Source organism: Nothobranchius furzeri, chromosome 6 (assembly GCF_043380555.1).
Source record: "Nothobranchius furzeri strain GRZ-AD chromosome 6, NfurGRZ-RIMD1, whole genome shotgun sequence".
Lineage (NCBI taxonomy): Eukaryota > Metazoa > Chordata > Actinopteri > Cyprinodontiformes > Nothobranchiidae > Nothobranchius > Nothobranchius furzeri.
In genome coordinates, this window is record NC_091746.1 from 66820228 (window position 1) to 66833988 (window position 13761).

The 13761-nt window shown below is 42.5% G+C and overlaps 1 protein-coding gene across 1 annotated transcript; it reads left to right on the forward strand.

Annotated features, from left to right (window-relative positions):
• Positions 1–2455: 2455 nt before the first annotated feature.
• ptger4b (prostaglandin E receptor 4 (subtype EP4) b) lies at positions 2456–8140 on the forward strand. The gene is made up of 2 exons (XM_015943216.3): positions 2456–3642; positions 5211–8140. The coding sequence occupies exons 1-2, from the start codon at positions 2869–2871 to the stop codon at positions 5781–5783; spliced, it is 1347 nt and encodes a 448-aa protein (XP_015798702.1). The 5' UTR covers positions 2456–2868; the 3' UTR covers positions 5784–8140.
• The last annotated feature ends 5621 nt before the right edge of the window (positions 8141–13761 follow it).

A 13761-nucleotide genomic window follows, 5' to 3' on the forward strand; every position in this document is an offset into this window, starting at 1 on the left:
CCCCCTGCCCCTGTATCCCGTCATTGCCTAATCTTTTGTGAAACACACATCATCGCCACAGGCTGACCACTAATGAATGATGATGCCACCTCCACTTTGCAGCTAAGAGGCTTTGGCGGCACAAATAGCGCAATATACTCACCTCGCCATTCCACTAGAGCACATTCATAAGGCACACTGTGGCGGCAGTATTACTCTAATACACTGCCACGGTGTGTCATTTGAAAGTAGCTTCAGTTATTCCATGACTGAAGAGCTACATGACTCATCTGTGTTATGAATAACGTGATTTCAAAATCGTTAATATGTGATGCAACACTTCACCCCAAGGTCACAGGAAATGTTGCCTCTATAAAGGTTTGAGAAGCGTTTAGAAGGCGGACGCAGCACGTAACACAACTCCTCTCTGTAGCTGTGCTCAAGCACTAACATCCCGATCTAAAACGTCACGTTTACGGTCTGTAAGCAGCAGAGTCGCTACTCGTTCTGTGAGTCAGCAACCGAGCTTTCAACGATCTAATGAAATTTCAAACAAAATAATTATCTTCTAAAGCTTATTTTAGGTCTAAAGCTCAAACATGTAATGCAGATAAATGAAAAATGTACGTTTTGGTCAGATATCTTATATTATTCAGTCACTATTCGTCTTTATACTTAAAAATAATTATGTGTGCCTTTTTAATGGGTTTACATTTGATTATAGTTTAGAGTTTAGAAAAAATGATTTACAAAAACCATCTCAGAGGTTTTGTTTTGCAACTTAAGAGTTTAGAAGTGAGTCAGTAGAGAGCAGGAAGGATGTAAAAAAGTGGTTAAAGGTAAAGGCAGCTGAGTTTATAAGTCATTTAGACCCCAAGGCAGCTGTGGCTACAGTGTAGCTCATCACCATTAGTGTGTGAATGAATGAATGATACACTGTAGTGTAAAGTCTTTGGAGTCCTCTGACTCTGAAAAGTGCTCCTGTAGGTCATGAGAATTCCACCCGCTGCTTTTGAGGGGATTTAAAAAACTGTTTTTGTGTCAGTTCTTCTCCAAGACGCTTCCTGAAAAACAAGATGGAAAGTTCCAAACCTCCGTGGGGTCATCTGGGTGTCGAGTTAGTGACACACAAGTGGCCAACAGATCTCACATCACGAGTGACCCAACAAGAGTTCAAATACCTGGAATTCCCCACCAGTTGGTTAGAAGTGAGGAAGCCTCCTGGATGAAAGGGGAAATGTCCAAAGGAACCAAGTAAGTCCGAGTAATTCTCTCTAAACTCTGAACTGAGAGGAGACTTTTGAAGAATTTACAGCAACAATTGATGGGCCGCAAAATAGTTTAGAACGGTGATTTAAAACTCGCCAAGTTGTCACTGAACAAAAAGCGTCTCATCTTTAAATAACAGAAACAGAGATTTATCTGTGAAGCACGGTGGTGGTAGTGTCATGGTAGGGCCTATGCATCAGGTCAAGGCTGCACTTTGGTGGGTAAAAAAAATCACCTTTTTGTGTTCATTTAAAACATCTGGAGGTGTAAGAGTTCATGTGAGGAAACGCGTTAGTTTTAAAATAGTTCCTCTAAATGCTTTCGATTCCCCAAGAATGACCAAACCACTTTAATCCGAAGAATCTGACTTTTTCAGGAACTTCTGCAAACGCATCACACATTTTCTCACCACTCAAAAATATACATGTGTTGTTTTGGGTTGCTTTGCTTATTTTGTCATATTTCTGGACAAAAAAAGACAATAATTCTTCTCAACGTCAATTTTTTTCACATCTATGGAGCCTAAAACATGAATGAATTATATTTGTGAACTGATTTGAGATTGAGGAAAATCTTTAGGTATCATTTGTTTTTGCTGCAGTTTATCAAAATGTCATTCAAATAAAAAACACTCTGTTGAATAAATATGTTTATGTAGCAGTGTATTAATTTTAGTAAATGCTTCCACTGCACAAACACTAAAAATGCTTCAAGTTAATGGTTAAAGGATATTTAAAAAAAACTTTTTTGTTACTAATTCGGGGGCTAAAACGCCTATTTGACATTTGTTTTAGCTTCAGGTAAAATTAATGTTAAATATCTAATTGAATGCGTTAATAACTATTTAATATTTGAAGAGTTCATTTGCTAAATCAGATAACTATTTTTTTACAATGGACGAATGCACCTTTTTGTTATCTTCAGTAAATAAAGTTTTCAGAGTTTGAGCAAAAATGGCTTTGGTTAGTTTTTGCAAAAAAAAAAGCTCTTCATTTATTCAGTGTTTGTGACTTTTATTTGAAATGTGTGAAACATATAAGTTTTAACTTAAACAAATCTAATAAAACAACCGCAGGATCATCTGTTAAATGAAAAGTGAAATGTCCTGGAGATGTGGGTTTCCAGACAGACCTTGTGCGTAAAACCACACCACCCCTCCCCTCAGATCCACTTTTCTAATTTAATGGATCTGGTTTAAACCGGCCCACTGCTCAGACTCGGCCGAGGTGGATTAAAGCTCCCCCCTGGGCTGCAGCCTAAACGGAGCGATAAAGAGGAACTGAAACTGTGATCTCAATCACAAACGCAGCGCTTTTCTCGCCTTGGCGGTTTGGCGGCTCCGTTTCTCTAAAGCGCAGAGGAGGAGCCCACGGTCAGACTTCCTTGTCAGTTTGTGGGTGTGAAGCTCGAGCTGCTATCAGCCTCGAAGCATCTTTCTGCTCATCAGAAACAACAGCCCGTTTCCTCCTGCGGGTTTACCCGGAGAACATGGAGCCGTCGCGCTGTGCGTAAACAAGGACGCGCGGACAGGATGGAATTGGCCCTTGGTGGAGACGCAGAGGAGCACGCGTTTTTGGAAAGTGCGTCTTCATGGTGTGTGTGAAACCGTGAAACGCAGAGATGAACAGCACAGACGCCGCTAGCAGCCCGCCCACCGTCCCGGCGATCATGTTCATTTTTGGGGTGGTTGGGAACGTCATCGCCATAGTGGTTCTGCGCCTGTCAAAGAAGGAGAAAAAAGAGACGACTTTTTACACGCTTGTGTGCGGCCTGGCGGTGACGGACCTCCTGGGCACCCTGATGGTCAGCCCGGTCACCATCGCCACCTACGTGAAGGGCTCCTGGCCCGGGGGCGAGTCCCTGTGCCAGTACTCCAGCTTCATCCTGCTCTTTTTCTTCGTGGTGCAGCTCAGCATCGTGTTCGCCATGTCGGTGGAGAGATTCCTGGCGATAAACCACGCGTACTTTTACAACAAGTACATCAACCAGAGACAAGCTGCGCTCACGTTGCTGGCCATCTACGTCTCCAACATCGTCTTTTGCGCGCTGCCCATCGCGGGGGTCGGCCAGGTGAGACTCCAGCAGCCGGAGACCTGGTGCTTCATAGACTGGCAGAACAACCACACCACAGTCCAGGCCTTTAACCTCGTGTACGCGGGGGTGAATTCGGCTCTCGTGCTGGCCACCGTGATATGCAACGTGATGGTGTTTGTGGCGCTGATCCTGATGCACAAGAAGTTTATCCGCCGTACCTCTTTGGGTACGGACCCGCGGCGCGTGGCGGAGCTCCGGCGCAGGCGGAGTTTCAGGCGTTTGGCTGCAGCTGAGATCCAGATGGTGATCCTGCTAATAGCGACCTCCGCCGTGGTTCTCATCTGCTCCATACCTTTAGTGGTGAGTATAGGAGAATCGAACTACAGACCATTGACGCACGAGACGGTCATTTACCGTAATACAGAGAAAGTTACATAATAAAAATGTACAAGTGAAAACGGCAACAGTGCATGATTAAAATGTTCAGGAACATGGTTTATTATTATTATCATTATTATTATTATTATTATTACGGTGTTCTGAACGTTTAGTTCTGGTTTGAGACCTTTGCGGTCGGTGACGCACTTCTCGCAAACACAATGCAGGTTTTCACACTGCAGGAACTGTGACTAGACCGGCGCAGTTCCAAAGGCATGTTTGTTTGCAAGCTGCAAGGGAAAAAGTGTTCATGTGAGAGCGGACAGATCAATCTGATCTGGATACAGACCGTAAATTAAAAAAAGTAGAATAAATGGATTCTAATCTAAGTTTATAAACACTGAAATATTATAAAGTTATCAAATTACCATGTTTATTCAGACAGGAGGGGTTAAGACAGCCCATTTACTGTAGCTCAGAATGCCTCTGATTATTTGGTTTTGTATTGAGTTTTATGAATCTACTCAAACAAAATATTTAGTGCACGAGCAAATAAGGACTGAAAAACTAGAAGATATAGGAGCCTATCAAAGTAGAAGTGTAAAGAGACCCTCTATCTAACATGTATGTGCAGGAAGAACCAGACATGACCAATTATAGCTAAACATCCATAGTTGAATAAACTCACATTATCTTACCTTAAGAGGGGTTCTGAGATGTTAGAAAGAGGATTTCTTCACCCCGCTTTTACTTTGGAAAGCCAACTTCAGTCTGCATTTAGATTAAATCTGTCGTATTTTGATAACGATTTTAATATTTAAATGTATCTTTATGCGTTTAGGATGGACTAAATATTTGGATATTTTTTTTGTTAAAATTCCATTAAAATGTTTAGATTTACTGTTATGTATTTAGATTTAAATCTAAATAGTAATGTGTAACTTTATTATATACAAACACTTTCCACTCACATCTTTTCCATCAGTATAAGTTTGATTAATTTTAAGAGCAGTTTGTGTTTTCTGATTTTAATTTATTTTATATTTTGTAGTTTTGTTTGAATTTGATGACGTCATGATTTTTTTTATCTCAGTGAAGCACTTTGTGATTCTCCTTTTTAAATACGTGCTAAACAAAAATAAAATGACTTTAATGTCAGAGGCCATAAAAATAATCTGCGTCCTTTAATATGATTTTAAGGGAGAACAGAAAAATGTGGAGCTCTCTTTAAAACTGTGGTTTTGAGAAGGAGTGACTGTTTATTGGAAGCAGAAGCCAAAAGCTCATTCATGACAGTGAAACCTGTTTTTATGGGCGTCTTGCCACTGCCACCCTCCTAACAGAGGTTAGTCAAGCATCCACTTGGGTATTCCTACAAGCCATGGAAGAGTATATAAACAAGTTTGCTTTTCCAAATGAAGTGAAGACATGTTTGTGCTTGAGAGACAAGAAGTTCAAACGATTTCTGCTGTTTAAAATGCAGCCTTATGATCATTTGTTTCAGAAAACAGTGCAAAGTGATAAAAATGTTTTCTGTTCTGACTCAACAGTTGAGGATCTTTGAGAATCAGCTGAGAATCACCATAACAAACAAAAACAAGCCCAACGAAGACCTCCTGGCCATCCGAATGGCCTCCATCAACCCCATCTTAGACCCGTGGATCTACATCCTTGTCAGAAAGACCGTGGTCCTCAAGCTGATGGAGAAGATCAAGTGCCTGTTCTGTAAAATGGGTGGGCGGGGTCAACGAGGGGCAGGGCATTTCCGTTGTGTCGACGGCCCCCTATCTTCTTCTGTCATCTCAAGGGACTCCCCATCACTGGTGTCCCGGGAGATGCAGGAGAAGATGAGCTCCTTGCAGACCGTCTTGCGCCCATCTGAGGTGATCTCCCTGGGCCCGAGGTCATTCCGAGAGAGGTCAGAGGGTGGCTCAAGTCCAGGGTTAGCACAGACCTTACAGGGCTCCCAGGAGGCAACGACACTTAAGACGGCGCTCCTGCAGAGGGACTTAGAGGGTGACATGGTGAATAAAATGCTGAACGAGCTGCCAGTGTGCTCCAAAGACACTCTACGTGTGATTTTCACAAACGAGTGTGCAAATATGCTGGAGAAATGTATATAACCCTCAGCATGCTCCAGCCCACCCGTCTGTCAGACATCTGCCAGTCCACTGATATTTTCTGATTGTACCCGTTTTAAATGTGTGACTCCTCCGTTTAGATCCACCACGCCTTAAAAGTCTGCTTCATTACACTGAAAAAGCGCCAACCGTTAAGTTTACTAAGTGTTAATTATTTTTCACTCTAAAATTCTTTTCCAAATATGCCAAAATAAACCAGCTGCCAACTAAACTAAGAACGGTTTAGTGAAAACAAACACATCAAATGTAAAGCATTAAATAAAATGAACCCTTTGACGCAGCTGAGTTAAACCCAACTTTGGTGATTTTGCAGTACACGACCTAAAAAAATGTTTGTCATGAGCCGCGTTTCCGCGATAGGAGTTACGGAAAATTTCTGGAAGGAGAGAAGTTGACAGGAAAATCCAGACGGCTCGGTCCTCTCAGCCATTGTGTCTCCATACGAAATCGTCCCTTTCAGGACTTTTTAGGACGTCAGCGTAACGCAACCAATTCAGCAGTGAGTCACGTCACTGACCGGCGCCAAAATGTGTCCACAAACGTTTTATTGTGTCAAAGTTTGTTGTAATTTAGCCAATTCACGGGACGAGAGGGCGGCTGTTTGATGTAAAAAGCAATATTTAATGATCAGAAGAAGTGCTGTTTTTTACAGCTCTCTGTAAAGATTGGTTTATGCTTGACGCGTTCACTTTCCGCTTGGTGATGCGGCTCGCGGCTGGAACGCGCTTCACAACTCGCAGCGTTTATGGTTCGTGCGGCTCGTCTCTGCGGTGAGCCAATATTCTCCCACACTGAACGGGGTAGCATGGAGCCCGACGGCATGCATCCAACACTACACCATAGTAGAAGTAGAAATTACTGTTTACAACATGGCATTTCAGCATTTTTAACAGCGTCCCCGTCTTTTCCGACAGTGCGAGCTACTTCTCTCCAAGAATTATTAACAACATGTTGATCACGGTGATCTCTGAGAGCTGAATCATACAAATGTCTGTATTTACGAACCTCTGCCATACTAGTTCTTGCCGGTCCGCCATGTTTTTCCGCGTCCGTCCGTCCGCGTGGTTAGAAATTTTCCGAGGTGCGCGTTGCGGACATTTTGGGCCGTGCGGAGATGCGGTGGAGGGGCGCAAGAACTTTGCCGCTCAGAGCCATGCGGACCTCGTGGACGCGTCAAGCATAAACCAACCTTTAGAGACCACAAAGCGGCAAATACTACAGCGTTGTGGGGGATTACGCTGCTTTGGGAGTTTAGAAACGACCATTTAAAAGCAGCTTATTTTCACCCGTAGCTCTTCAAATATTACAAATACTCACTGCTTGTTGACATCTGCTGATTTAACTATTACTAAGTTACGACCAATCAGCATGAGTTAACCACAAGTCCCACCTAGCGACTCTACCGTACCATTTCCGAGTACCTTCCCCAGATCAGGTACTCGGTTGGTCCTTTCGGATCGGCTCGATGAAATGGAGACACGGTCATGCTGTGAAGGTCCAGTAAAATTTCCTGGAAATTCCAATAGTGACAACGAGCCTATAGAGGAGCTTTTCTGTAGCACTTTTGTAAAATATAAACCACTGCTGGGCTGTCAGGAATGTTGACAACCTGCACAATGATTGTAAAGAATCACAGTTAAAATGTGAACTCCGTAATTTATTTTATTTGACTGTCTCTTCTCTGTGAGAAGGTCTATATGTATGTGTGAAAACTCTTATAGTGTTGTTTTTGCTTTGTGTAGACCAGTAATGTCCAGTCATGGTCCGTGTGGAGCACTATCCTGCATGTTTCTGATGTTTCCCTGCTCCAAAACTCTTGATTAAATGGCAAAAGTAACTTTTGTGTATGCTCAGGTTCTGCAGGAGCCTGTTAGTCACCCACTGGTTGAAATCAGACGCATTTAGCAGATAAACGTAGAAAATTCACTGGAAAGTAGCCATTAAGGACCAGGATTAAGCATCATGGGTGTAGATGTTTGCAAACCGTTGGGTCACACATGAATTCAAAGGGCAACTCCGTCATCCAGGCTGGAGTTTCAACCATTTCATAACGAAAGGCAGCTATACTCCACAGCACAGACACCAAAGGATGATGGGAAGCTTTTTAATGTCATCAATTCTAGAAAATTGTTCATTTATTAATTTCTCTAAATCAATTTGTAAAGATTTAATCCAGTTTCATCTGCAGCGTAATCCTCCTAATTGACTCAGATGATTTGGAGATGTTGACTTTGTGCTGCTAATTAAACACAGCCTCGTACTTTTTTTGTGTGAAAAAGCCAATGTTGTACAAAAATTATAAACTTAAAAAACTAAATAAAAGTTAATAAATATTAATCTAAACTTTGCACTCGTCTGTTCTCTTTTTCCTTTGAGTAACAAATAGCCTCTGAAAATTACTGAGTTATTATCTAAAGCATTTGTTTGAAAAAGAAGTTCTGCAAAAATCTAATTTTACATCAAAGCAGAACAGAAATATTGAACCTTCGGTGCTGATCTGATCAGCGGCCGGTACAGCTTCATCCGTCTTACGAGGAAAAGCCAAGAAATGACATAATCCTTGTCACAAGATCTAAATGCATCGTAAATCATCTGTCCTGGATCACTTCTAGAAATTCCAACCTCTTCCCGTAGCAGATGACTAAAAACACTTAAACTGATCGCTATTTCAGATGAAACCGACTGATGGTTCACTCACCTGCAGATGGTTTCTTGGCTCCTGGGGATGTACAGGTCCAACGTAGAAGCCGCCCGGCATCCTCTGAGAGCATTAAACTGTCCCTCACGGAACCATGACCCGTCACCGACGGCTGTGACCTCAGATTTTAAAATCTGTCAAAGTTGTTAGAACTCTGAAGAATTTAACAGATGAAAAATGACACTTTTTGGAAACCTCCATGTTTTTATCACCTCTCGAGGTCCAGTCAGCAGAAAAAAAAAGCTGGTTTGTGTAAAAGATTAGCCTTGCATATTTTTTGGTTGCATTTATGACACTTTAGAGCTCTAAACCCATGGAAAAAGAAGTATTTAGACATAGAAAGTATAATATTGTGCACTAAACCACTGATCACTTTGCTTTTGCAGGTCTTTTGAGACGCAGGAAGATTTAAAGACCAAGTTCACTTGTTTTTTCAATACATTTGCAGTGGTCTCTAGTGTAAATGAATGCCTTGTGAGTCGATCTCTGTGGGGAATAAAGCTCTGGCGTGTCTGTTTCAAGAAGTAGAAGCTAGCCAGAGCAGGGGGGGGGGGGGGGGCTGAAAACGGCAGGATTTTGAGTCTTATTCCCTGATATTTGGACACATCTCCTCTAACAGCAACATGACTCTACCACTGACTCTGTTTGCTTTGCGACACTGATATTTTCTCTCCACTAATAACACAAGCGTGTAGGAGTTCTGCTATGTTTTGGAGTTGCTAACGCTATATGTTAGCTTCTACTAGCCGAGACATGCTCTGCTCTCTCCTGCTGCTCAACACCACAGCACTATCCCAGGTTGTGAGTCTATGAACGCTAACCTTTGGTGTCACATGGATGTGACTGACTTATTCACATGGATGTGACTGACTTTTTCGGGCCCATTTCCCATCTATTTTCTACTACTTGTGCAGGAAATGGAGTATATGTGTTTTGTGAATTTAAAGCAGGCATTTGACCGCATCCCTTGGGGGCCCTGTGGGGGGTACTTTGGGAGTATGGGGTACCAGGCCTTCTGATACAGGCTGTTAGGTCCCTGTATGACCGGTGTCAGAGCTTGGTCTGCATTGCTGGCAGTAAGTTGGGCTTGTTCCAGGTGAGAGTTGGACTCCACCAAGGCTTCCCTTTGTCACCTATTCTGTTTATAAATCTTATAGACAGGATTTCTAGGACACAGCCAAGGTGCCGAGGAGATCCGTATTGGTGGCCTGAGGATCGGGTCTCTGCTTTTGGCAGGCAATGTGGTCCTGTTGGCTTTCTTGGACCATGATCTCCGGCTTTTGCTGGAGTAGTCTGAGTAGTTTTCGTTGCATGATTTAGGCTTTTGAGTTGGAAGTTTATTGCATGGTTTTCAGTGTTTTTATGTTTGATCCACTGTGGACTTTGTGGACATTTTTGCTAAATGACAGTCACCTGTCAGGAGGTAGGTGTGTCCTCAGACTGCAGAGTGAGAGAGGAGTGAGAAGGAAAGCAGACAACCCAAACCGAGGAGAAAGAAAGTCAGACTTTAAAGGTGGAACGAATCACACTGAGACGGGTTTGAGCATCCCATCCCTGCAGGTGGAGCAGCGACCAGTGGGAAGTGACGCCTGTAACTGACAGCAGAGCAGAGGGTGGACCTCTGCTCGCATCCGTAAGTTAACGCTTCTGCTGTTGCATGAAGAGTGAAGCTCCATAGGGGCAGATCCGGTGGAGGAGATTTACCGGGCCGCTTCCAAGGACAATGTTTCTGCCCAGTACCTTGTGTTCTGCAGGCCACCGCTGTGATTGATGGTGATGTCGGCTGATGAACGTGACAGGAAAACGACCGAAGGTTGGGAGCTCCTCCTGTCATCTCCTCAACTGGGATCGGTGCGGAGCAGGTGTCTGCTCGGAAGGATGCTTTTGCTGTGGAGCGGCATAATTCAGGAAGTGGACACACCTGAGACATTTTAGAACTTTTTGTCCTCTTCTTATTTTATACAGACATATTTTAAAAGAACCTTTTATTATTTAAGATGCAGTCTTAAAAGCAAGTCGTTGTTGTTGACCTGTTGGGGTTTGTTGGGAATCCTAAAGACTGCAATTAATACTGATGTCCTGTGTCTCTGTTCTCTGGGTTCATGACACAGGCCTACCCTGTATGGGGCCTATCAGGTTTACAACTCAGAACTTTCCGTCTGAGAGTTGCTTTCGGTTACATTCACAAATGAGGGAAAGCTATAACGTGAGATTGGCGATGTATCTGCAGTGATGCGGGCGCTGTACCGTCTTTGTTGGTGGAGAGCTGAGCCGGAACATGAAGCTCTCGATTTACTGGTCATCTACGTTCCAACCCTCACCTACGGTCATGAGCTTTGGGTAGAGACCGAAAGAGTGAGATCACAGATACAAGCGGCCAAAATGAGTTTTCTCCGCAGGGTGGCTGGGCTCTCCCTTAGAGATAGGATGAGAAGCTCAATCATCCGGGAGGTGCTCGGAGCGGATCAGCTGGTCCTCCACATCAAGAAGACAGTTGAGGTGGCTCGTTTATCTTGTTAGGATGCCTCTCAGTGAGGTATTCTGGTCACATAGAAGGAGAACCAAAGGAAGACCCAGGAAACACTGGAGGGACTGTTGGTGTTTCTCATTGTCAAGGCGCCTGGCCTCGCAAGGCGATGTCTTCCTAGGCCAGGCACCTTGCTTACAAGGACACTGTCCTTCCTTGGTCAACGAAAACGGTTAATGGAACAGACTTGCATCACATGACCGCGGCTTCCACGACGGTCACCTCTGCGATTTAGAATTTTGCCTTATGGCTTTAAAATAGGTTATTAAGTTATTCTAAAACCTTAATTTATAGCTAGTCGCCTTTGTCCACTTAAATGTGTCCTCTTCAATAAATGACCCAGCTTTCTTTGGTCCAGATCAGATCTGCTCAACTTTTAAGCTAATTTTCCCAACTTGTCCCTTTTGGTTTTGGTTAGAACATATTGAGTTCTCTGGCTTTAAGCACCTTCATCTCATTTGTTTTTCTTGTTTTATTCATCTTATGCGGGTGTCTGCATTTTGGGTTTTTTGATCTTGTCATTGTCTCAAACATTTCACAGCTCCATCAACACTTCCCCCAACATTCATACAGGGAACTGTTTTTATACACAAACACAACCTAAACACACATCTATGCATGAAGCGTGAAGATGAACGGCACACCCAGATCAAACACAGGTTAGTACCATTTATCTACACCAGTTCTTAAAATAACAGCTGCACCTGCAGTGACTCAGATGGGTAAGAACTACTTATTTACTCATGTTTATTTGGCTTAGTGTGATTTTGTTTCCCTTGATGATTCAGTTAGTCTTTAATGATCTGCAAACTGTTTTGTGTAAAAATGTAATTATTGTGACATTAAAAAAGTAAGAAAGAGCTTTATTATTATTAATTTTTTACATTTATTGGGATGTTAACTATAGCAACACAAACACATCATATACGTTATAAACAATAAAAAATAACTTTGGAATTTGATAATTCTTTTTTTTAAGTAGTTTTATATTGTTTCTAAAGGTGTGGAACACTGATGACCCATTATTTCTGAAAATAATTGGTCACTCTGAGTTTTTCATGCAGGATGAGCATTAAAATAGTCTTGAGGCAGAGGTGTGGACTCGAGTCAGCTCGAGTCATTATTTTAATGACTTCTGACTTGACTTGATAAAATCTATAAAGACTTACGACTTGACTCGGACTTGAACGCCAATTACTTGCAACTTGAATCGACTTGCATCTGTTGACTAGATGATGACTTGAGCGTATTTGATATTTTAGCACAAATGTGGCATGACATGGACAAAATTCATAAATCATTCTTGGTTCTGGGTTTGATGTTGTACTGCTAAAGGCAGCAGCACGTTGTTTATAATCTATTTCAGATGCACTTCCTGCTTGTTGGAGCAAATAAATGACGCTTTAAGAAGCTTTTTTTCTGGAATTTATTTATCATTGTCATTAAATTGAAGTTGGACACATGACTTAATTATGACTTGAAAATTCAAAGTTAAGGACTTGGACTTGACTTGGACTTCCAATTCATTTACTTTGGACTCGACCTGGACTTGACTGGAAAGACTTGTGACTTGCAAAGCAGTGACTTGGTCACACCTCTGTCTTGTGGTGCTACAGGACTATTCCTCCCTATTTCCGTTAAAATAGACATCATGCTAAAATATTATTCACGCCTAAAATCTAAGTAAATAAGAGACAGCATTTAAGACTTGGTTGTCACTCACAGCAACACTGTAAAGCCCCAAGAATTAAAATTATATAGACGGTGAAGAGCATGGGGGCCCAATATGGATCCCCGTGGGACGCCTGTTTTAAGTGTTAAGAGGACTTTCCACTGCTGTCTTCATTCCAGATGTTTTAAACCATTGTAATGTTGCTTTGTCAAAGTTCATAGACAGTTTGATGAGAATGTTGTGATTTAGCAAGTCAAATGGTGAAAAAATGTCACATTGATTCAAAAGTAAACATGTACCACCTACCTACCTACCCACCCACCCACCCATCCATCTCAGTGTTCAAGCTTTACAGGAAACCTTTGATTTCAGTTTTTTGTTAAAACAACTGGAGCTTCGGTGTTTCGTTATCTGTCATGTCTGCTAACACCTCCATACCTGACGACTGTTAGTCTAATTGTTTTGTTATTATATTCAACTTTAAAAAAAAGATTTTCCAGGTTCGCAAAGTTCAAAGACGGTAACCTGTTCTGCCGCGAGGAGGGCAGTCGGGGTAAGTCCAACTGAAAAGCTTAAGTTTCTTTGTGTCTGGCCTGCATGACAGATGAATAACTGTTCTTCAACTGGCAACTCAATAACACGCTCTGCTGCAGCAATCATGCAGACACAGGCCCAGGTATCCGACTACAGAGCAACGCGCAAAGATAGAACGCACTCTTACACCCCCACCCCAGCTGCACATAAATACAGCTAGAAGACGAAATTTATAACATTTTGTCTTGTTCGCCATCAGCTTAGATGAAAGCCGTACCATCAGTGAAGCATGCTGGGAGGATTAGTGATGAAGGTGTGTTTGTTGCAAGTACTGTTGACAGCTTTGAGCAAACATGGATATACCGCCATCTTTAACCGTCGTGCCAACTTTACTCACCTTCACACCTGAAACTGATCGGCTTATCTTTCAGTAACATAGCGATCCCTAGCCCGGGCTGCAAAGCCCGTCTGAGAAGTGATAAAGTTTGGCAGATCAGTCAGGTTGCTTTCACCTCAGTCCCACTAAACC